The following is a 22,482-nucleotide window of genomic DNA, read 5'->3' on the forward strand; positions in this document are numbered from 1 at the left end:
GGCACTAATTAAGCCTGTATAGCATCGATGCAGTGATCATTAACAAAAAGGGTGACATCTCAATGTGCTTATGAGATTTGTCAATTCATCATTACTTTCTCAAATGCTCATTGAGGAAGAGAAAAAGAACATCAGCAGGTTATAGCGCCTAGTATTTTATTTCCTGAAGACAAATTTTTGCACAATAAAACATTCCATCACAATCCAAAGATAATCCACCTACTATGTAAACCTGTGACCTCGGTTTTAATATTTGTCGTGATGAACACTTCTCTCCCAAAGCTCGAGACCAGAAAAACATCTGAGATTTATTTATATATAAAAAACATACTATGACAACAGTTGGACTTCCTTCTTGTTCATGGCCTCTGAGTTTAGCCTAGACAGGGGTCTCAAACTCATTTTCACTCCGGGCCACATCAGCATCATGGTCGCCCGCAAAGGGCCGGTTGTAAATGTAACTACTCGTGCATTCACAGTTTAAAGTAGTCTTCAATGTGCTCACAATACATCTCCATGTTAAATGTACAGTAAGCCAAAGAGCTGCTTCTATGACTGTTTAAGTATCTCATAATTTTGACTTTCTATCTCATAATTTCGACTATGGGGATATTTTTATTATTATTAGTCTAACTTAAAATTTTTTTTTTTTTTTTTTAATTTAACTTTTTTTTTTTTTGCTGGCGGATTCGCGGGCCACATAAAATTACGTGGCTGGCCGGGAGTTTGAGACCCCTGGCCTAGACAGTAGATACAGAGTACAACCATCCAGTGTTGACGGTGCAGCTCCAGAATTTGTCTCTTAATCACATTATGGGCTTTGCTTCTTGTTTTGAGCTTTGGAAGAGAGCGGTACAGTCGACACCTGGATCACAGGATTAACTCGAGCAAATTCCACTGTATCCCAAATGTCCCACACATCAAGTATGCAAACATCATCCATGAATACAAAAACAACCACCAAAGTATCCTAGTCGCCACCGTGTCTGCATAACCAAGTTCAAAACGTGATGAGAAAATAAACCAAGTTATACTTGTGTAGTAATCGTTAGTGGGCTAATGAAACGGCACGATGGCTTGGTGAATTTATATTATGCCACTTCCCCACACCTTGCCGGCCTAACGCTGAGACGGATACGTAGCGTATGAGAGTGCAGACGATTACGGAGCATGCACTTATTTACCTGTAGAATATGCAGCTATTGAAGCAGACACTGCAGCTGTCATTACTATGTATTCCTCTGTGCCATCTAGCAACAGCATCTTTAAATACTGTTCGAGGTAAAGTAACCAGACCTTTTCTTTTAGCATCACCACAGAAGGAAACCATTGCATAATAAAACTATGAAAGCAGTGACAAAAAGAACAGTTCTTCATAGGATTATACATATACACATTATAATCTCTTTGTACAATATGGAGTCATCCATGTTTGTTGCCACAGTCTCCTATCTGGATTAGCATTTTCCACATTATCTGCCAAGAGCTGAAACAGACTCTGCCATGAATCCCCGTCATCCCAGCATCCTACAGGAGCTCCTGTATTGCTTTTATATCGTCATCAAGGGACCATTTTCAGGGTTGCCCAGTCCTCAGTTACATTAAAATAATCTAATGGTGTCACATAATCGACAGGTAGTGGATATAGTGCTGATGAGCAAACTGCTAAAACACAGCAACAGAGGGTTTTTATGCAAGTAAGATTTGTTTTTTGATTTGACTGGAACAACCATCGTGTGTCTAACAAAGGCCAGGTGTTGCAGATTGAAGATTTCAGTCTAATGTCAAGAAGCTAACATTTTTCTCAAAAAAGGCCCCAAAGCCTGAATAAAACATGCACACTTTTATGTCATGCATCCTCTCGAAGCTCCGTGCTGCTTAATCAGCCCCAGCACACACGAGTCAACAGCCAGACTAAAGTCTAACCTGCCATTCCTCGAGTCCCTCAGGCTTGGGAGCCACGTAAGGGTTTCTATTCATAGCGCCTGATGTTTCTCTGTGGCCGGTGGATAAGATGCAAAATCCTTCAGTCTCAGCAGATCCCTTTGACTCCATCAAGACAATCCCCCAAATATCAGCAGTGCCATAAAAGAACACGTGGTTGTGGATATTTCCACCATGATGAAATGGGCACTAATAAAAAGCCCTTCGCCTTACCAAATTGTACATACTTAACACTATTGTATACCATAGAAATATATAAATATTATAAAATCTATTTTTTACGATTAGCAAGCACTGGCATGCTACTTGAGTCAAACAAGCTCTATTTCTGCTCTTGTCATAAAATCAGTACACTGCAGGACAGAGAAGGTTTTAGCAAACTTTGTGTCTATGTGTAAAAAAAACCTGAATGAGAGTTCAGATTTAGCCTATTTATGCTGTGGAATCCAGTCCTGCTCAAATTGGCTATGTAGAAAAGAGATGAAAATAAAAATCAACGGGGCTGTATCCGAGCTTGGAACTGTGTAACAGTCATATCTGAAGCTACGTGAGGGCCGTTTGGTGAGGGAAACACCCCTTTTCACAATTTATTGTCCGTTCCGAACACTCTCCCGCCGAGCTCAGCTCATCAGGGGGAGCCCACGTTTGATATTGAAGGGTAAACCATACTGCTGCGGGACGGTCGAGTGATGAGTGTGTGCACAGGGGGAGGCAGCCATCACGATGGTGGGGCGTTCTGGGTCTGGTATATGGATGCCTTGTCTTTCAAAAGTTCCAGACATAAATGACAGCTCCAGCTCCCTGAGGGCCAAAATAACAGACAAATCGATTAATGTCAGAGACGTCCACGAGCCTAAAGAAGACTCCTTTACTTATTCTACAAGATTTACATATAAATGTAATGACACTTTCATAACTAAGTAGTTATAGTTCTACATCCCTGTCACTAAGGTACGTTTTTGATACACTCAACTCAGACTTTGTTGTTGTTTTTTTTACACAGGTAGTGATCTTACCCTCGGGAGGTTCAGCCATGGGTGGGTTGAGACAGTACATGTGATAGCCTCTATCACAGTCATCACAAAACAGAAGCTGATCCTGGAAGAAACGGGACAACAAGAACACGTTAAACATCAGACTTCAGCTTTCTACAATACACTAAAATAATCTGAATGGAGGTGAACTTACGTCATTCTCTGAGGTGCCGCAGATGTTGCAGCACTTGCACTCTATGCACTGCCAGTGGTACGTCTTCACAGCAGCCATCATTACAGGAGTGAACTGCAGGCAGGAGGGGTGGCCTGCAGTGTAAAATAATGTTTATTATACATATCACTTTGCTGCACACATTTCCTGTTGCAGCAGCCAGGCGTCTACAAACGTACCCGAGCGTCCGCAGTCGGAGCAGGACACCAGCTCCTCCGGCTGGCCGGTCTTGTGATTGGTCTTGGAGTCTCCCAGGCAAAAATCACAATACTTATTAGGCAATGCGAGACCATCTGGGCCTTTCTTGGGAGCTGAGAAACAAGATGAAAACACCCAAGGAGCATCAGTGTTCAGTTTCTAAGACGTCCAGCGCTACATTTAACTCAGCAATCCAACGGCGACATCTCTTGAGGACAGCGAATGATTTTACGATTACTTTTAGGCTCATTGGGCTGCGGCAATGCAGGCTCGTTGATCTCCATCTCTTCCTTCTCCTCACCCTCCTCCTCAGCCAGGTGGGAGTGGGCGTAGTGGTAGCTCAGACCGGGACGGTTCTTGTAGCGCTTCCCACAGACTGCCACCAAAACCAGAAAACACAACGTGTATGAAAACAAAGAATACATTAGTAAAGTCCATGTAATACAAAGTCAGTGGTAAAAAGGAAGAACTTGAATTTCTTTGTCCAGAGTGTTGTATAAAGTGTCTTTTCTGATGACGCACGGACTTTGGGAAGAATTTAGTGAATCCGAGGGAATCGCAGCAGGGACCAGGACGTCCATATAAATCTAAAAGGATTTGTCTACACACATCATAAATGACAAACATAATCTGACTTCATATGTTTAGATCTGTGCAATATCTACTCTGTGCCTTTAAGGGGAACTGCACCAATGTTACACATGTAAGTCCGTTTACAGGTCGTGGGAGAACGACAGCATATTTGAAAAACGTTGGATTAAGCTACAGATTGTTTCCTTCCCGATACTGATTCCCGTTCCTAAACTTGAGTATCAGCCGATACCGAGTACCGATCCAATACCAGTGAATTATCATTATTTAATTTTTTTAACAGCTGTATACTGCTAACCCTATATGGATGTGATATGATTGCTGTATGAGACTGTATTGTATGCAGACTCACATACTCGCCACAACCAGATCCAGAATTTAAAGCTGTATCGGAGGCATGTCCGTTACTCGTATCAGTATCGGAGGAACACTAGCTAAGTGAACTCTGTTAAATTGCCTCAAGTGATGTCACCTGAGTCGCTGATGGTTGGAGCTCCCCTCTGACTGAACTGTCAGCAGATTTGCATTATGGGTAACGTAGCATTTGACAAGGAAGAAGAATGTGTGGACTAAAGGCAATTTAGCTGAAACGCATGGTCATATAATTTAACACACTTCGTCTTTGATGTGATCAGTGAAAACCACTTAAAGACCCGACATATTTCTGTGACATTCTGCTTTTTGTTTGGTGTCTGGATCACCACAGTGACATGATATATTAACAGTGAAATTAGAGTGAAAGATGAAGGACGACGAGACAGTTTGGAGATATGAAAAACATGCTCTGAGGCAATGCCATACGTCATCACATCCTCTTAGCTACAGCTCTGCAGTAGCCATGTATTCAGGCACAGCAGAAAGACAACATCTCAGCCTCTGTAAGCACCACACATCGGCTGCTCTGACGGTTTAAACTCCTTCTGACCTGAATATAAATTGCATTCGTCAGTGGGATTGGGTACGGAGGCTTGACTGACTTTATGAAGGACAAAGTTGCCATTGTGTGCAGCCATCGCCACAGGGTGTGTGTGAGGTTTGTCATAAGAGAAGACAAACTACTTCTTCTTTCACTTCCTTACTTTCTCTCATTTTCATTTCCCTTAAAGGATAATGTCCTATTTCTTCATCTGTCATCTAAAAGGAGTGATTCATCTTCATCTCCAGAGCATCCGAGCAAAATCGCTAAAGACACAGATAGTCACGTGCGAAAGTGATTGTGTGGAGTGGAAGAAAGTTTTGAAAAAGAAAAAGAGGCATCCAACAGACTCAAAACACAAGCAGAAGTTCACTCCAAACCAGGGAACATGGAATGAGGCTGTACAGGTTGCAGAGGTGGTGAAGAGGAATGCAGTCAAATTGCACACATCAAGAAGCGAGAGAAAAGACAAAGAAAGAAAAACAGCAGCTTCTAGTTTATCTAAATCTGTGGTACAAGCCAGGCCAGATTGAGGGGAAAACGATACTTTCATGGATCACAGCTAATCTTTTGTAAACTGAGACGGCTCATACGTTTGACAGATTATACACTACAGTTTAATTGGGGTGTATGATAACATGGTCTTGACCTTTTCTAAATGTAGTTGATCACATTTACTGCACAGAGAGAAAATCTACTTGGACAGAAAATTAAAAAAAACAGGCAGTGAAGACAAAAGACAAGGCAGACAGGGGTACAAAGGAATGAGAGAAATATACCTCTTTCAGAAGGTTTTGAAATATGCTTTTGTTTGATAGTGTCTGAAAGAGAGAAGAGAAGGAGAAGAGACAGACAGAGACTCAGAGAAATGGGCTCGTAGACTGACAGAGGATCAGTCAGTCAGCGCTGCCCGACTGAGACCTGCAGCTGAAAGTGAAATGCTTTAGAGAAAAGAAAAAAACCACATCAAGCAGTACATCTACATAGGCTGACAACACCGAAGAAGTGAAAGAAACATCCCCCCCTGTTCAAGAAATGCATGATATCATGATGACAAACAAAACAATAGAGCTGAGCCTGGACTAGCTTCATCAATATCAGATTTGGCTAACAAAGAGCAGGAAGAAGATGGAGGAGAACATGAGCAGAAAGGGGAGAGCATGAAAACAAAAGGCGATGAAGATTGAGGACTCTTGCTCGATTAGATTACAAACATTACAGCTGTTAACATCTGCAGGGACTCTCTGCTCTGGCCCGAGTTCACATGCTCTACTCTCCCCCATCAGGACTCACTGTCACACGCGTACGGCTTCTCTCGGTCCTCCAGTGCCGCCGTATCCAGCTTCTTCCTGGTACTGCCCACTCCTCGACTCTGAGGAACAGAGGCTGCATTAAGAGTCTGGGACACACACACACACACACACACACACAAAGAGCTGGGATGAACTCATGAGAAAGTGTGCTCACGCACACTCGGTAGTTATTTACCTTCGCCTTTCCCTTGCCTCTTCTTTTAGGCGTGTCCTCCTCATAGTCTTCATCATCCAGGTCGTCCAGGAAGTCATCTGGCTCAAGGACTCTCTATGTTGATGCAATGAGGAAAATACAAAATGTAAAACAATTTTCTTGACTCCAAATATATCTTAAGCTGAAAACAAGAACCTTTCTGATGCGAGCAGCAGGGTTCAGGCCTCCGGTGTAGTCGCTCTGGTTTGAATCCTCCTCAGACCCTCGCAGCTCTGTGGTCGGCCGTTTCTCCACGGACTCCCCCTTCAGCAGGGCCTCCAGGCTGCTGCCATCCACTGGTAACAGAGCATCCTTCTTCACCCCTACGTCTATCTCTATGAACAAAACACATTCTTTGTTTAGAACAGCAGTTGACAGAATAGAATAGAGAATGAGCGGAGCTGAGCTGAGCTGAATGATACCTGACTTGACAGGAGGGAAGATAAGCCGCGGGTCCTCTTGAGGATGAGATCGCCGTTTCTTCCTCCACCTCCTGGATGGGTAGGTGTAGAGCTGCCCTGGTGCCATGCCTGAGGGATCAGAGCAAACCCGTCTAACATAACACTGGACCTATATTAACACACAACGTGTCAGCATTTTTGAGTAACTGACAAAAAGCTTGTTAGCGTAATTGGCCTTCTCATTGAAAGCCAAGAGAGCAGATGTAGCTGCAAGCTTGATTAAAGTGACACACCGCTCCCCATTTATCCATTCAGTAAATCTCTGAACAAACCCTTCATCCCAGACACTGGCCTTAAAAGAATCCTGTAGGAGGGCGTACAGTGCATTTGAACTACATGTTGTGCGTCTCACCTGGTCCCCTGTGTCTCTTTTCCATCCAAATGTAGCAGTTGCTCTGAGCCACACCGGTCTGAGAGTCGAGGAACGGCATGCGGACACTCCTCTCGGCACAGAGCCTGGCATTGTAGTTATGGCACTGCTCCATGGCGTCTCTGTAGTACTGCTCTCCCAACCTGACGCCACAAACCAGAGCCAGATGCTTGTTATTCGGTCTATTTATACTTAAAATCAAAAAAGAAAATCAGCAGGTGTGGGTAATTCAAAACCAGTGCAGTCTTACTTTAAACATTGTAACCCTCTCTGTCAGTTTGAAGCCTGTTCTCTTTCGTGCTGCCACCGTGAGCTTATTCCCTTATATGAAAGCTAAGTGAGACAAACAGGCTTATGTAAAAGATGTAATAATTGAGTATCATGTTGTAAATCGGTCTGCCTTGCTATTTCGTCAAGACTAAACCAGAAAGAGGCTTCTTACATACTTCTTACTTTAGTACCGTTTTAATTTCTAAGACAGAATTTAATTAGTTAAATTAAGTAACCATTGAAGAAGTTAAAAAAGTTAAGCATCTCAACATACGCTTCATGTTTTCATGTTACCAAAGTAACTAAGGACCTAGCCAAAAGCTGTTAATTACCGTAAAACGTCTAAAATCAACCACATGAGCGCCTACGCACAGTCAACGGAAATGGAAGCACGATTTACTACAAAGTGGGTAAGGGTCAGTCTAAACTGTAATAACGTCCAGAGTAACTTTATTATAAATGTGATAGCTACAGTGACTGTAACTCTTTGGTCCCCAGAAAGGAGGAGTGATCTCCGAGGCCACTCTTTCATTCATTGTGGACTAGTTGGCCAGAAGCACTCCATCCTGCGTGAACAGCCGCAGCTCGTTAGCGCGAGAGCCACCTAGCTGCTGTACTTCACCGACGTTAGCACCGCGGTAGCCGTTTGGCCATCAAGACACAAGTAACTGCATTACCTTCACAAATACATTTATGATCAAATTGACGCGTGTTCTATTACATTGCCTCGTGATTCGTGTTTTGTTTTTTTAGAAACGTCATCTGCGTGCCCGCTAACTTAACACTTCCATTCCAGGATGTGAACACACACACGACGGTGGCTAACCTCACTAAGTCAGAGGGAATGGTGGTAAGCTAGCTAGTGACGCGGTCATTGGCTGTACCAACGTACATTTGTTGTGATGTGACCGCGGTTTGAGTCGACTGGTTTAGGTGTAAAGGTGTGTAGAAAAGTCCAACACTTACAGTTTGACAACATTCTCAACAACAGCTGCCATCTTGCTTTGGTAAACGGGAAAAGTGGCCGCCGGCTATGTGTGCCCTCCGTCAGGACTTGTAGGCAGATAGAGCAGGACCGTGACACGTAGCGCCCCTTACTGGGACATTGTGGCACTGCAGGATGTGTTATCATACAAAGCAATACAAATGTGATTCTGACTTATCTCCAGACAAATGTTATCGTCAGAGCTCATATACATGGAGGATAAATTATCCATCTGCATTATATTCTTGATAAAAGTACAATAGAGCTATTTTTAATGTTTTGAGTAACACCTGAACTGTTACCAAATTACATTTACAAATTATAGGTAATAGGACACTTTAATGTCACCAAACTCAGAGTTAGGGTTCATCTGAAAAGTTCCACTGTGAATTCTTCAAATTTATAATTCTGTGTTATTCACACCTACCGGTAAATGCTTTTAATTTGTTGACTCTTTCAGTCCCGTCATGGCTTTTAAATTCAAGTCCCAGGAAACCATTTAAACAGCAGACCAAGTTTAACTGCTCTATGGGGCGTTTCCTCGGCCCCCCATACAGCCTTTCTCAAGATATACTTTTCGACGATGTTATCTTTTATTCTGAGGTCTTTGACCACCATCCTCATCCTCTTCTATTGTCAACCTCCAGTACAGAGAGAACCACTGTGATGAAACTAAGGCTCAGGTTTCTCTTAACTGTCAGCAAAGGTTTGCTCTGCTCTTTCATCCACTAATTCATCATAAACCTACTGTATGTCATTAATCAATCATCCTTGACCTCATTGGCTGCAGTTGCATCATTAATATTATTCTTAATGACTGCAGTGCAGCAACACCCTCTACACCCATACAACTATATTTCACATGTACTGTAGTAAAATGTGAACACAGAAGAATTATACTTTTTATTTTCAAATTATGATCCAATTCTGCTCTCTTGTAGCTGACAGTTTTATGAATTTACTCGCACCAACAGGCTGACAAACTAAAGGATTCTCACTAAAGGTTTCCTTTAACTTGTCTGAGCTTTCTGTGGTGTGTACATCAAACTGCTGTTTTGTTTTCATGAGAATTTCTATAGAGGAAAGAAATTAATTCTTCCTCTAATCGAAAAATAGCATGCAGAACGGTACATTGTTGCGATAGTACATGACGTCATTGGTGTTGATCAAACAAATAAATAAATATAGTTGGAAGTTAAAACCTGTGTTTGTTTGATCTAAAAACAACTATTTGTTCATCTTAATTTTGCCCATTTTGGTCTCGAGTCCAGGGCAACTCCACTAATTTAACACACGGGATTCAGTTTACTCGTCATGGGGAGTATTACTTATCCTGTGAAAATATTTGTATGTCTTCTTTAGCTCTGGAATGAGCTTTCCAAAGTATGAAAAACATAACCCTGCCTAACAAACTGATGGTGCAGGGTTTGAAAGGTGGTGCCCAAGAGTCAGAGGCAAGAGTCTAATGAAAGACACTATTAAGTTACTTTATGGTCAATGTAAGATCTAAATAGCAGGGTATCCCTGACATTGATTTTTAACCTAGAATACTAAATTGCACCAGGGACAATGTTTTCTGTAAACTTACAACAAGACAGTTTACTGTGAAAACTTGACTTTCTCTCTCTTGTGCGCCGAACAGAATAAAAGCTGGTGCAGTGGATAACCTTTTTATCATAAAACAAACCAAAAACAATATCATGATTTTGATTAAACCATGTTTTATTATTCCTAATATTAGATGTAGATACACAAGTCAACAAACATTATCGATTTGTAATGAAAATGCTCCACAGCACACTGACATCGTGTGGAAGGGTCTGGTATTACAGACACGTACCTGAAAATGGACAGCAGTTATGTTTGCAATAAGTTGCATTAGTAACAGTAGTAGTAATAGTAACAACAGTAGCAATAATGATTATAATAGCAATTAATAATAGTAGTGGTATTAACAACTCTGAATTACAGAGGAAGGAACAGACATTCGTCAAACGTAATGAGAAATGAAGGGAGGACGACAGGCTTATCATATGCTGCAAGACGGACCACTGGAGGAAAAAATACAAGCTCCCACTAAAAAAAAGGAAGCTCAAATTGTCACCAGTCTGATTTCACCCATATCTAATACAAGTAAAAGTTGTGTTTTTTTCTCTTCATTGAGTACTCCACTGTTACAAGTACTCTCATTACCAAAAACGTGTCTCTTTGACATCAGTAATGCATTACGTCCCACGCTCTGGTCAAAGCTCACCGGTGGCACGATGCCATTTTAAAAAGGATGCCGTATGCAACATCGAATCACAGCCAGCTGAGGACACATCCACAAAACTGGATTGCCAAGGGTCATTCTGCATTCATTATACAGTATTAATGTGTGAGCGTGTGTGAAAGAGAGTTTTGTGTACAGTATGTGAAATATTTTTGCTTCTCATGACCAATTTGGCCAAACTAATTTGAATCATTCACGTTCAAATGAGCCGATAAGAAAATACACTGTGTGACCTTTCGACATCGAGACCCGGCCATCAACCGAACGCTGTTGTCTGATGTCCGGCGCAGAGAAAAGGTGGCAATGATCACTAGAAACAGCTCATCCACTGGGGAACAATGACTCCTCCATTTGAAAAATTGTGCACAACGTACGCTAACTGCATTGGCTCACTTATGTGTGCAATGACCTCATTGACTTGGTTCCCATGATCGTATAGCTTTGTTTCAGGATACTCGAGCTGGGTCGCCCACCCGAGATACAAAACCCCACTGACAGACACGGCAGTCAGTTTGAGAAAGTTTGGACCAGGATGCTGTCAGCTGTTCAATAGTCTCAAAGCGGATGCTCACATATTTCACATCTCTGGCTTCGGGGGTCTTTGAGCAATAGATCACTGGTTCCACATTCATTTGGGACTGCGAGATAAGGCCGACCTGTTTATTTCCAGCTGTTTGTGATGTCACAACATGTTTGGTGCGACATTCCGGTGGACTTCAACCCCTCAAGACATGCTATACACATCCAGGCAATTACCAGCTTTAAAGAGTTAATTTCAAGGTGTAATAAATTACAAAATAATTGATTACTTTGAAATAATTCCTAAACCTCTTAAAATTAATTTAATTGTCATCCTGTAACTTCTTGTGGCATTTTGGCAGATCAATTAAAACTTGGATTTAAGTGACTGACTATAATAACAGTTAACAATCAATTTATATAAAATGTCACTACTGCCTACAGTCTCACAAAAAAACTGTCGTTTCAAACATGGACCATATTTAAGCAGACTAAATAAAACACCGATCATATTTTGTACATTAAATATATTGGATTGACATGATCTTGTTTCAGATTACTGTAAATGCCGATTACACAGAACTAGTTGCTCTCCAGCCCTGAATATGACGTGATCTCATGTTTTCAGAGCAACACAGAAGAGAATAGATGGCAACGATGACACACATACAAGTATGAACCTACATGAAGTCACGCCACATATGCAAGAGCACAAAGCTCGTCTTAGACAATTTAGGAGTCTTCCCTCTCTGCCAGTTAGTGAGCAGAGCTTTCCGTGGTTACTGTAATTCATGTTGTACCTGCATACGTAATCCACTGACATACATTAGATCATTGCCACAGGGCACTTTTTTTTAACATTCCCGTCTTCGTACTACGAAAGCTTCCTTAAAGACTGTTCGAATGGAGGGTTAGGGTTTGTAAAAAGGGGGTTCAGTGTATCCGTAGTGGGTTCAAGTAAGGCTCAATACACCAGTCTGTCATGTAGCACATAAGCCGCATTCTTCACTTCACTCAATGAGACCTGTCCAGCTGTCCATCTGACCTGCTTGCATCCCCGCGGTCTGCCACAGAGAATGTGCTTCAGCTTCTTATCTACAAACAGCCCCCATGCCGTCACACCAGCAGATAGAGAGAGAACAGATATAGATATTAGAAGACTAAAACAAAAAGGATTAAACCGTCTTGTGGAACTCTTGGGTAATGTCAGCTCACATATAATAAAAACCAGAAGCAAAGAAAAGCTAATTTTATGAAATCATTCCAGTGCTATTATTTTGTGTTTGTGTCTGGTTTTTGTCTGCGTACCGGAAAGCAGCCTCGTTTGATCAGGAATAACTTAAACGTGCAAAGTCCACAGCACCACGCGCACGCACACACACGCACACACACACACACACACACACACACACACACACACACACACACACACACACACACACACACACACACACACACACACACACACACACACACACACACACACACACACACACACACACACACACACACACACACACACACACACACACACACACACACACACACACACACACACACACACACACACACACACACACACACACACACACACACACACACACACACACACACACACACACACACACACACACACACACACACACACACACACACACACACACACACACACACACACACACACACACACACACACACACACACACACACACACACACACACACACACACACACACACACACACACACTAGAAAACTAATCTTCTCTGCTTTGTACAGAAAAAAAGTTGAAAATCAAGCAGAAAAGACCACTCAAAAGAAATGATCAAATACAGGCAAAATTAGAGACAAAATAAAAAATAGAACCACTTATTAAATATATATTATTTTCCCAATGAAACTTGTGATCACTTACTGCACACTTCTAAAATTTAATGAGCTTTATTTATTTTTTCTCAAAACACCTCATCAACGGTCATTCCTAGAAAACAAAACAAAATATTACATACAAGGGCAAGCCCAACATTCTCCACTAATTTAACCAAAAACATTAATCATGAATATCTAATGGCAAATTAATTAGCTTGTTTTCTCAAACCAGCAACAGCAAAAGATAAATAATAATAACAATAATAATAACAGCAATTATAAATCGGTCAGGTAATAACGTCAATACCAAGTACAGAAAAAGAGACTGATGTGATCCTCCCACAAAGAGAGAGCGCTTTAAAGCGGGGAAATAAAACCAGAGTGCACCCCAGTGCAACGCCACCATCCATTGTTTTATTAGTGACACGGCATCAAAACGGCTCAGCTCGTCAAGACTCCTACTGACTTAGGCCTTTGTATTCCGTGCAGAACAAAACTTGTTGAAAAGTTTCCACCACGACCCAGTCAAGACTCACTGAAGAGAAAATATTCATTCTGAAGGAGAACACAGCGGTCACTGGCTTAAGACCAATAAGCTCCCCTGGTTGGCTGAAATTGCCTGAATTTGGATGAGGGCTTTCGTTGCTGAGTGCAGCTAAATGTGAAATATGAATTGGTTGAACGAAAAAGTAAATGACTGATAGAAACCGGCGAGGGAGAGCATAAGAGCGAAAGAAAAGAAACAAAGTTCTCTGTAAGCCACATACGATCGTAGCCGCCGACAAATCCCTCGGGGTCTGCACTGAGAGCGGTGTGTTTGTGTTACCTCTCTCTGTACTTTTGCTTTCTGACCGCTTCAGTTTGTTGAAATTTAGACAAATGTAGTTTTCCAGCGATAACACAAGTGTTCTATTTTTTCTTGCCAAAGAAGCTGAATCTCTTCTCGCGGTCCTTCTCTTTGCCGTCTTTGTTGCGCATGGTAACGCCTCCGGCTTCGCCTGAGCCGGGGGAGATGGGGGGCATCGTCATGGCACGGCTGAGCGCCCGTGGAGCTACGGGCGAGTCTGCTGAGCCTGTTGGAATGGCGCCGACGATGGAACGGATCCAGGAGCTCATCTCATCCTTTAAACAAAAAAAACATTTATTATACTTCACTATCATCAAGCACGGTCACAGCACACACACACACTTTGTATTGAACTACTTATTTTCGTAGAGTCATTCTGTTTTATACATCTTACCTCATCCTTGGCCTGAAACAGGTACTCTTTCCCATCCCCCAGCCTGCAGACAGAGTGTTGATGATGTAAACCGTTAGTCAAATACAAGCTATCAAGTCTACATCTTGGTATTTCACCGCCTCTCATTGTATTTATAAAATCTAACAGGGAGAGAAACACACTCTATTGGGAATCCTTGTTCTGGAGTTTTTAATTGCCTCTATTCTCACCTGAGCTTGAATACAAATCTCCTCTTCTTATAGCCGTGTGCTACCTCACACACAGCCTCTCCCAGGCTGATGGGTACCTCGCCGTGGTACGGAATGCCATTGCTAGCGCTCTTGCCGTCTTTATAGAAACCGAGACTTCCTTTTCTGAGGGCACAGTACACGTTCTGCCAGGACCTACAGGAACAAAGAAACAAGATCGGGACATTTGGTACAATATTCCTCTCGACTATTGTAGAAAGGTAGTGACACTGCAAAACACAACTTGAAAGATACAACAGAGTAAACTAAATGAGATGAAATAAGGTAGAGACATGAGCCTGAAGTTTTAGAGTTCTACAGCATATCACAGTAAAACACGTTAGGACAGACTAAGACACAACAAACTTAGTTTCTCAATATTTTTTAACTGAAATCAAGTCTGGTCTCGGCTCTCTGATGACTATTTAAATGCACTTGACCGATAACACTCACCTGGTAGCTGCCTTTTTGCTGTGGGACTCCATCTCCTGCTTTCGACAGAGCATCCCCTCCATGGCATCGGGCTCTGCTCCACCTTTGCTCGGTAACGTGGCAGAAGGCTCAAGGCGAGAGGATGCCAGCCCGCTGTCCCTGCCTGGTCCGTTCACCGACTCGGACTCGGAGCCCTGTGGTTCAAACCACAACATGAATGGTCGTGAGGAGGCAGAAAAAAAACATGGTGACTGGATGGAAGCAGTGAGCAGCAAAGCAGCCATTCACAGCCGTACGTGAAAAGTCATGACGCTTGTTTTTGTCGGCACTGTGTTATTACCTGAGATAACAGCGTAGCCGCATAAACACACAGTACACTGATACACAATTAAAATAACCCACATGAATGCATGCTACACTGAACATGGATAGTTCAAATGTTCAAACAATAATCTAAATGTACTGAGGCAACCTGATATACTTTTCGATTGAAACCAAGGCAGACACCAATTTGTAATGTAAATATTCTCTATGAATCAAGAACTAATAACTTAATAACTGCAACACACAAACAAAAACATGAACACACAATTACAGTACAACTCTAAAGCCTTAAACCATCCACATCTCTCGCTTTCATTTACTTTATGAATCCTAAATACAAAATCCAAAGACTATAGGATGCCTCTTAAAGTACTGAATTGTAACAGTATAGGAAAATATCAGTTAAGGAGACATTCTTGTGCCTTTTTTTGAGCTGTTAAATGACGTTCACACTCATCACAGGAAGTGTACACGTATGGGGAAAGACTAAAACAACACATAAATCAGCTACAATTACCACCACATTAGCACATTTACAACTCCGAGCTTCACATTGACAGTAACTCTTGTCCTGGTCAATATGAGCACACATACAACAGCAGACTGATCCATGAGAGCAATCTGCTCATGAATCTGCACCATGCCTTGAAGAACAGCAATGGGACTCATTAATGAAGGAGAAATGGAGAAAGCAATGGTTTGGGTCTGTGATAGAGAGCGATGGCTTCTCAACAGAAGAACAGCGGCGCTGCAGTTGACCAGGAGCTGAGCGGGGGCTGTGACGGGGGGGGGGGCCACACAGCTGACCACGGCTTGGTACTCACACGCTCCGGCTGCTTTGGCTTACACACACGTTTAGGCTCTGATTTCTTTCCCACTGACAACGGTAGCGATTTTGACTGCTGATAAAAACGCAATAAGAAATTGTTAAGAAGTCTCGACTGCGGCAGAAACTTGAAAGTTAGAAACTGGGTTCAGACACTTCACCATTATGATCGGCTGCTCATAACAGCCGTCAACAACGGTGTCCATAAACCGTCACGTTTATGAAGTTCCATTCATACAGAAATGGCTCTTGACATAACTTTACGTCTGCTTTCCATAAGGTGCTTATTTTCATCTGCCAGTGAGGTTTTTTTACGAGGATAGTGTAACATTCATGGACGTTTACTGTGCCCTACCCAGAACCCAACCCCGTCCCTTACAGGTGCACTGTCTTATTGAATCAGGCTTCCTGAGGTGTTGGGTGACTTTCTTCCTCTGCAAATCCCGGGTGGCACTGATTCTTTTCAGAAAAAGTGCTTCCACATCACAAAATCATTTGTAGTGTGGAAGTATCATCAACAATACCTATAATCAAATCTTATCCCGATCATAAAGTATTGCTCCTATATACTATTTCATAGGTATTTTGTTTTACTGGCTATTTTCTGGTAAAAACACAGATCGTTTATTTCAGTTGGATCATAGCAATGTCACTATATAACAAAGGAATATGTGTCAAAAGAACACTGTTGATTAGAGTAGAACAGACAGAGACACACACTCAAATACAGTGATATATGTAGTGTAATGTAATGAACTCATATATTTTAATAATATTCATTGTTTGCAACAAACCGTTGCCATGTTTTTGCCAGTAATGTATTATTATTAGATGTGGACATCTCATGCTAACATTAATGCAAATAACCAGTATTTCTTTCTCTATTAAACTGTTTAACACAGATTGATTGAAGGAGTCATAATGTAGGAGATGAGGGATGAAACATGGAAAGGACATTACAGGACATTACATGCCAGAGCCCTAAGGTAGAAAATGACTCTGTTGCACCACAGAGCAGAAAGCCTGTAATGTTCAAAGGATTTGGATCCACAAAACACTCACCTGCGATGTGTCATTGTCGCTGTGGACTCCATTCACCGACACAGACTGATTGAGTGTAGTCTGGTCCAGACTGGTTCTGAGTTGGAGAGCGAGTGGAAAGCATGTTAATAAAATATATTAAAAACAATGTCTAATTGTACTGTAGATCAACACGGCTCGACCGGAAGTCCTCTTTGGTTTACCTGGCTTGAGAATCGTGTACGTGACTTTCTGTTTCAGATTGTGCCACTTCTGCTGGGGGTGGTGTAGGGGGTCGCCTTGCTCTCTCTTCTTCCTCTAGCCGCTTCTGGAGCTCATGCTCCTCAAGCTGAGAAATGTAAAGTCAGTGGTGATAGCTAAACGCAACGCCACATGAGTGAGGGAGAATCAATGCCTACAGTAACAGATGAGCGGTGGACATCCTCTACCTGTACGTACCAGGCCACTCAGAACTCACTCAAACCATTCTCACATACACAGAAACATTTTGCTATGTGATGCAAGTCATTGGTTTAATTACCGTAGTAAGTTTCTCCAGCAGCACAAAGCGGTCTTCCCAGGCTGTAGCAAGTTTCTCAAAGGCCTCGTGGCGCTTAATTAGGCTCTCTACCTCATCCACATTTGAGCCCAGCTCTGCTGCTCGCACCAGAGGCTCTTGCCCTGCCAACCAGGACTCTGCCACACAGGCATCGCGTCCGAACTGCAACACCTCCAGCACTGCGACGCAGCGATGAGGGCCGCAGAAGACGGAGAGAAAAACAAAAAGAAAGAGATGGAGAGTGAACAAATACCGGGACATTGAGAAACACAGCGTCAAGAACTACCGTATTAGCAATGAGTCAGGCACACATTTGGTCCATTTCAGACCACCAAATAAAAACATTAAAAAAAAAAAAAAAAGTTAGCCCTGGCTCAATTTTTGCCACTACGCAATTTCCACCAATCAAATAGGTTTAAGCACACATGCCTTATAGAACGCCGTGTGCCTTGTAGCATTTTGCCGTTTACCTCTGGATGCCATGATAACCTTCAAACTGGACGTACCCGTTTGTATTTTATCTGCTACCTTTACCCTGTAGCAACCAAAACAAAGTACCCTCCGCATTTCATTTGCCATGGCACTACAAGCTTCAATCAATGTGCCCTCATGCAGACTGTACAATGTGCAAAGCAGTCATACCTATTTGTAAATGGTCCATCTTGTCTTGCCACTTTTTGTTGATCTTCTCTCTCTTTTGCTGGAGTTGAGCCAGTTTCTCCCGGATCTGTGGATCAAAGAACACCCAGTGACGAGAAGACGCGTGACAAGACTTTATTTTAAATATGCAATAATATGACAGCTAACAGTGAAAGTGGCCCAGTGCACAGTACCTCATCAGTTGCATAGTGATTATTGTTGACAAGAGAATGTCCCATCTCAATACAGGCAGTAAAGCTGTCTGCCCTGGTCTCAATCTCTGACTTGATGTCCTGATGATTGGCAATGACCAGCCCTGCAGAAGACACATCCCTGGGACAACGGAGAGGAGAGTGAGGTGAGATTTAATTGTACTCGTCGCACTGATTATAACAGCATTCATTACCGTAGCTGGAAAACTAAGCATGAAATGTCACCTGGGGCTGTCGTGTGCGTCTATCTGCAGATTGACGCCGTCCATCCAGAGCATCAGGTCTCGCACCATGTTGAAGAAACGGAACTTCTCCACAGTGTCCAGCAGGAGGAGCCTGCGGGCCTGACCGGCCTCAAGCAGGCCTTCCCAGGCAGAAGACACAGCGTGTTCACTCATGTTGATGTCATCCGCCTTCTCCCCAGCGTAAGCCTTCTGCAGCCGTGCTGCATCATCTTGCACCTGGTTCACCTATGAGGTCAAAGAGGAAGAGGGGACATTCAGTTTTCTGTTCACGTGGCTCTTTTGGAATCTCACATGAGAGCTCTTTATTAGCAGAGAGCGGACCTGTCCACTGAGGGCCTGGATGTCATTTTCGAAAGTGTTGTGCTGTCTGTGTAGATGCTGAACGGTGTTCAGATCGCGGCCAAGGTCAGAAGGCAGCCCTTCCCTCTTCTCCTTAATACGTCCGAGCACCTCCGTGGCATCCTGATGGAAGCGGTGCAACTCATAGGAGGCTGCTAACATTTGTGTGCGTGTGTCGATCAGCTCCAGCAGATCAGCCCAAGCCTCGTTTAACCCGTCTTTCCACTCAGCCACACTAGCGTTCTCAGGATGACCCGACTCAATCAGGTCATCCGCCAGCCCGTTTACACCATCGACACGCTCTTGGCCAATGTTGCTGGTGTCACGAGCAAACTCCCGGAACTTGTCCCTCAGCATCTGTAGAAAGAAAAATCAGGGCAGAAGTGGGAAACGTCATTCATTTCAGCTAAATTTCCCTGAGCTTCAGTGTCTCCAAAGTATGTGACGGGAAAAAAAAAAAAAAAAAAAAAAAAAAAAAAAAGAACTCACTGTGACATGTTCATAGTCCTGTCCTAGTTCATGGGAGCCAGCAACCACTTCCCTCTCAGCAATCCACTGTTCCAGGTCATCCACCTCCCGCTTCAGCTGGGTCAGCCGCAGTCTCTCCTGAAGTCGCCCACGACGCTCCTCAGAGAGGTCTTTCAACCCTGCATACAGTTTGTCAACTTGGGATTGCCGTAAGGTGATTCTCTCGCTGTGTTAAGATAGAGAAGAGAGCAACACAGATCAGTGGGTTGTGGGTGGACAACTTCTTTCTTAAGAAGGCTTGTATCACAGTTGACACAACATTAAGATCTATTTCTGCGTTCTTACCTCTCCGGGTGTTCGCCGTTGACCATGGTGCGGCTGCTGTTGGCTAGTTGGTGAATGGTTTGGGCGTAGTCCTCAAGTGCCTGTTCCAGGGTCTGGTGCTTCTTGACCATCACTAGTGCGCTTTGCTCATCCTGGGAGTCAAATGGGAAATTATATGATACTTTCTCAAGACAAAAGATTGTGAAAAAGCAGCACTAAGAGCAGTTTTGTGTCTCACCTTGGCTTTTTCCTCTGACATCATGTGTAGCTCTTGTTCTCCCATCCAGGCCTCCGCCTCGGCTGCATCAGCATAGAACTGCTGGGCGCGATTCGCCTCTATTAGACGGGCATGGCGCTTGTCTGTCTCGGCTATCAGCTGGTCCCAGAGGTCCCGCAGCTCAACCAGGCGCTCCTCTAGGACAGACTGCCTCTCACCATCTACCTGGCTCTGAGTCTGGCCTCGTTTATGGATCTCATCGATGCGAGGCTGGTGGCCCTGGATCTCCTTCTGCAATGTCTGATTCAGAAACAGAGACGGTGGGTTGGCATTGTCTGCATCTCACATTTGCCTTCGGTGTATATTCATTGAAAACGTTGAATTAGTAAGAGGTAAGTCAGTTTTATCTTCCTTTAATTACCCCGCATTACAACAATTTAAACAATTTTGTATTCACTGTACCTGGTTCTTCTTGATTAGCAGCTGTACGGTGGGCAGGTCCTTTCCATGGTCTGTGGAGTCCGCCAGGGGCATCCTCTCTTTCACCCAAAGCTGAGAGAAAAGCAAACCGGTTAATAAAACATGATCAGGCAAAACAGATGCAAGAGAAACACAAAATGTTTTACATCTAAGTTAAGGAATCGATCAGGTGATTCGACTCACAATTTCATCCTCCAGATCTCTGTTGAATTGATGTGCTTCTTTGGAGGCGAGTAGTCGCTGTCTCCTCAGTTGGAGAGGATCCTGAAGGTTGGAGAAGTTGTCAGTGACGCGCCTTTGCTGACCATCCACCTCAGCGATTCCAGCGTCTTCCTGGGACAGAGCCTGAGCCTGAGACTGAAGGGACTGCACCTCCTTCTCTCTGACCTCCATCTGGTGCTCGAGCATCTACGCAGCGACAGTACAAAGACGTTAGAAGATATGACATTTGACAGTGTCCACTTACCATTTGGCCAGTTCCACCGGCAAGTGCAGGATTCATAAAATGCCATCTGTAGATTGAAATGAACAGTATTTCTTGACAGCAAAGACGACATGGATTGTGCTCTACAGTGTGCTCTACCTGGTGCTTCTGGAGCAGGATGTTGACACTGGTCAAATCCTTGCCATAGTCGTCGTTGTGCAGCTGACCCTCCAGGTTTTTCAGCCAGACATCCAGAGAAGAGCAGCTCTGTGTAAAGAGCTCTGCCCGGTTAGCATCGAACAAGCACCGGGCCTTGGTTTGGGTGGTGCCCTCCAGCTCCTCCCACTGGCGCTGTAAGTCATCCAGGGTCTGCTGAACAATAGGCTTTAGCTCCGGCTTCTCGGCCACCAGTGCCTGACCCTCCTGTTGGAGACGGGAAACAAGGACAAGTTTGAATTCAGATAAATTTTGCTTTGGTAATGTCAGTCCTGCCAGATTGTCCCCAGAAAAAAAATAGCAATGAAATGCTATATACTTTATATAAAAATGGCCACACCGTATCAATTTTGTCCAGCCAGTCTTTGTTGGAGGCCAGCTCTGCCATGAAGGCCTGATGCTTCTGCCACTTGCTGTGAAGATTTCTGGCCTCATCATAAGACATGTCCTGTGCCGTCAGCATCTTCTCATTTATCCACAACGTGAGCTACAGAAAAGAGAATAGCATTATGGATGAAGTATAACTTCTTTATATTATTAAGTGTTGCATACTTTCAGGGAACGAAACATAAAGAAATACACGTGATCAACACTAATTCTACAGTTTGTTTCTTATGATCAAATAAGCCATTTATACTCACAATTATAGGTAACTTTCACACATTTAACCCTGAAGCATCTTTACTTATTTAGTCATTATGCTATTTAATTTGACTTTAAAAATATTTTTTACCTCCTGTCCATCTTGGAGGAAGTGCTGCAGTTCCCGGTTGTCCTTAAGCTTAGCTAGCAATTCATTTGCAGCCTCCTTATTCTTAAGATGCCTGGAGAAAATTAAGCAGAAAGCTAAATACACATCTTGTCTTCAAATATTACACGATCAATACAGTCAATGTGGCTTGCTCTAACCTTTCCTGGATGGAATCGACTTTTTCCTGGATCTTATCAGAGTTTGCATTGCTGTCATTAATGAGGCGCCGTCCAGCCTCCACCACGCCAGTTATCTTCTCCTCACTGGCCTCTGTGGTGGTGAGGAAATCCTCATGCTTCTTAATGGCCTCCTCTGCTCCTTGAAGGCTGGTGGGCATTTCTGTGTGGGACAGCACATACTCCTACACAGAGAGGAAAGGAATGCCATTCTTTAAAAACATTTATGATGTGCAATTATCGAATTCCAATGCCA

At 43.2% G+C, this 22,482-nt stretch overlaps 2 protein-coding genes across 5 annotated transcripts in view; both read right to left on the reverse strand.

Annotated features, from left to right (window-relative positions):
* Positions 1-152: 152 nt before the first annotated feature.
* Positions 153-8,465, reverse strand: LOC306788305 (zinc finger protein ubi-d4-like). 2 transcript variants are annotated; one of them, XM_079283775.1, is made up of 12 exons: positions 8,429-8,465; positions 7,175-7,335; positions 6,784-6,891; positions 6,518-6,696; positions 6,344-6,436; positions 6,149-6,227; positions 5,635-5,676; positions 3,587-3,724; positions 3,330-3,461; positions 3,133-3,245; positions 2,961-3,042; positions 153-2,745 (listed from the first exon to the last, which is right to left on the reverse strand). In XM_079283775.1, the coding sequence occupies exons 1-12, from the start codon at positions 8,458-8,460 to the stop codon at positions 2,663-2,665; spliced, it is 1,242 nt and encodes a 413-aa protein (XP_079139901.1). In that variant the 5' UTR covers positions 8,461-8,465; the 3' UTR covers positions 153-2,662. The 2 variants fall into 2 exon arrangements, with proteins under 2 accessions (XP_079139901.1, XP_079139902.1); XM_079283776.1 differs by lacking the exon at positions 5,635-5,676.
* Positions 8,466-12,969: 4,504 nt separating this feature from the next.
* Positions 12,970-22,482, reverse strand: part of sptbn2 (spectrin, beta, non-erythrocytic 2) — a gene marked incomplete at its 5' end in the record, with an annotated part of 33,106 nt that continues 23,593 nt past the window's right edge. For all 3 annotated transcript variants that reach the window (XM_079283238.1, XM_079283240.1, XM_079283239.1), the window contains 20 exons: positions 12,970-14,228; positions 14,348-14,390; positions 14,557-14,730; positions 15,028-15,200; positions 17,219-17,294; positions 17,401-17,525; positions 17,718-17,914; positions 18,378-18,462; positions 18,569-18,707; positions 18,812-19,056; positions 19,153-19,527; positions 19,660-19,864; positions 19,984-20,114; positions 20,201-20,479; positions 20,642-20,731; positions 20,843-21,067; positions 21,243-21,506; positions 21,640-21,786; positions 22,033-22,123; positions 22,209-22,411. In XM_079283238.1, the coding sequence (XP_079139364.1) occupies positions 14,016-14,228; positions 14,348-14,390; positions 14,557-14,730; positions 15,028-15,200; positions 17,219-17,294; positions 17,401-17,525; positions 17,718-17,914; positions 18,378-18,462; positions 18,569-18,707; positions 18,812-19,056; positions 19,153-19,527; positions 19,660-19,864; positions 19,984-20,114; positions 20,201-20,479; positions 20,642-20,731; positions 20,843-21,067; positions 21,243-21,506; positions 21,640-21,786; positions 22,033-22,123; positions 22,209-22,411 (3,480 nt within the window). In that variant the 3' untranslated portion in view covers positions 12,970-14,015. The remainder of the gene's footprint in view (positions 14,229-14,347; positions 14,391-14,556; positions 14,731-15,027; positions 15,201-17,218; positions 17,295-17,400; positions 17,526-17,717; positions 17,915-18,377; positions 18,463-18,568; positions 18,708-18,811; positions 19,057-19,152; positions 19,528-19,659; positions 19,865-19,983; positions 20,115-20,200; positions 20,480-20,641; positions 20,732-20,842; positions 21,068-21,242; positions 21,507-21,639; positions 21,787-22,032; positions 22,124-22,208; positions 22,412-22,482) is intronic.

This window comes from Melanostigma gelatinosum, assembly GCF_949748355.1.
Source record: "Melanostigma gelatinosum genome assembly, chromosome: 14".
NCBI lineage: Eukaryota > Metazoa > Chordata > Actinopteri > Perciformes > Zoarcidae > Melanostigma > Melanostigma gelatinosum.

What these genes read in the sequence shown, in the direction of transcription:
- LOC306788305 (XM_079283775.1), bottom strand. Translation starts at nt 8,460, where the DNA reads ATGGCAGCTGTTGTTGAGAATGTTGTCAAACT. An exon ending in CTCCGACTGCGGACGCTCGG is followed by an intron (nt 3,246 to 3,329) that starts GTACGTTTGTAG and finishes TTTACACTGCAG; the next exon opens with GCCACCCCTCCTGCCTGCAG. An exon ending in GCGGCACCTCAGAGAATGAC is followed by an intron (nt 3,043 to 3,132) that starts GTAAGTTCACCT and finishes CGTTTCTTCCAG; the next exon opens with GATCAGCTTCTGTTTTGTGA.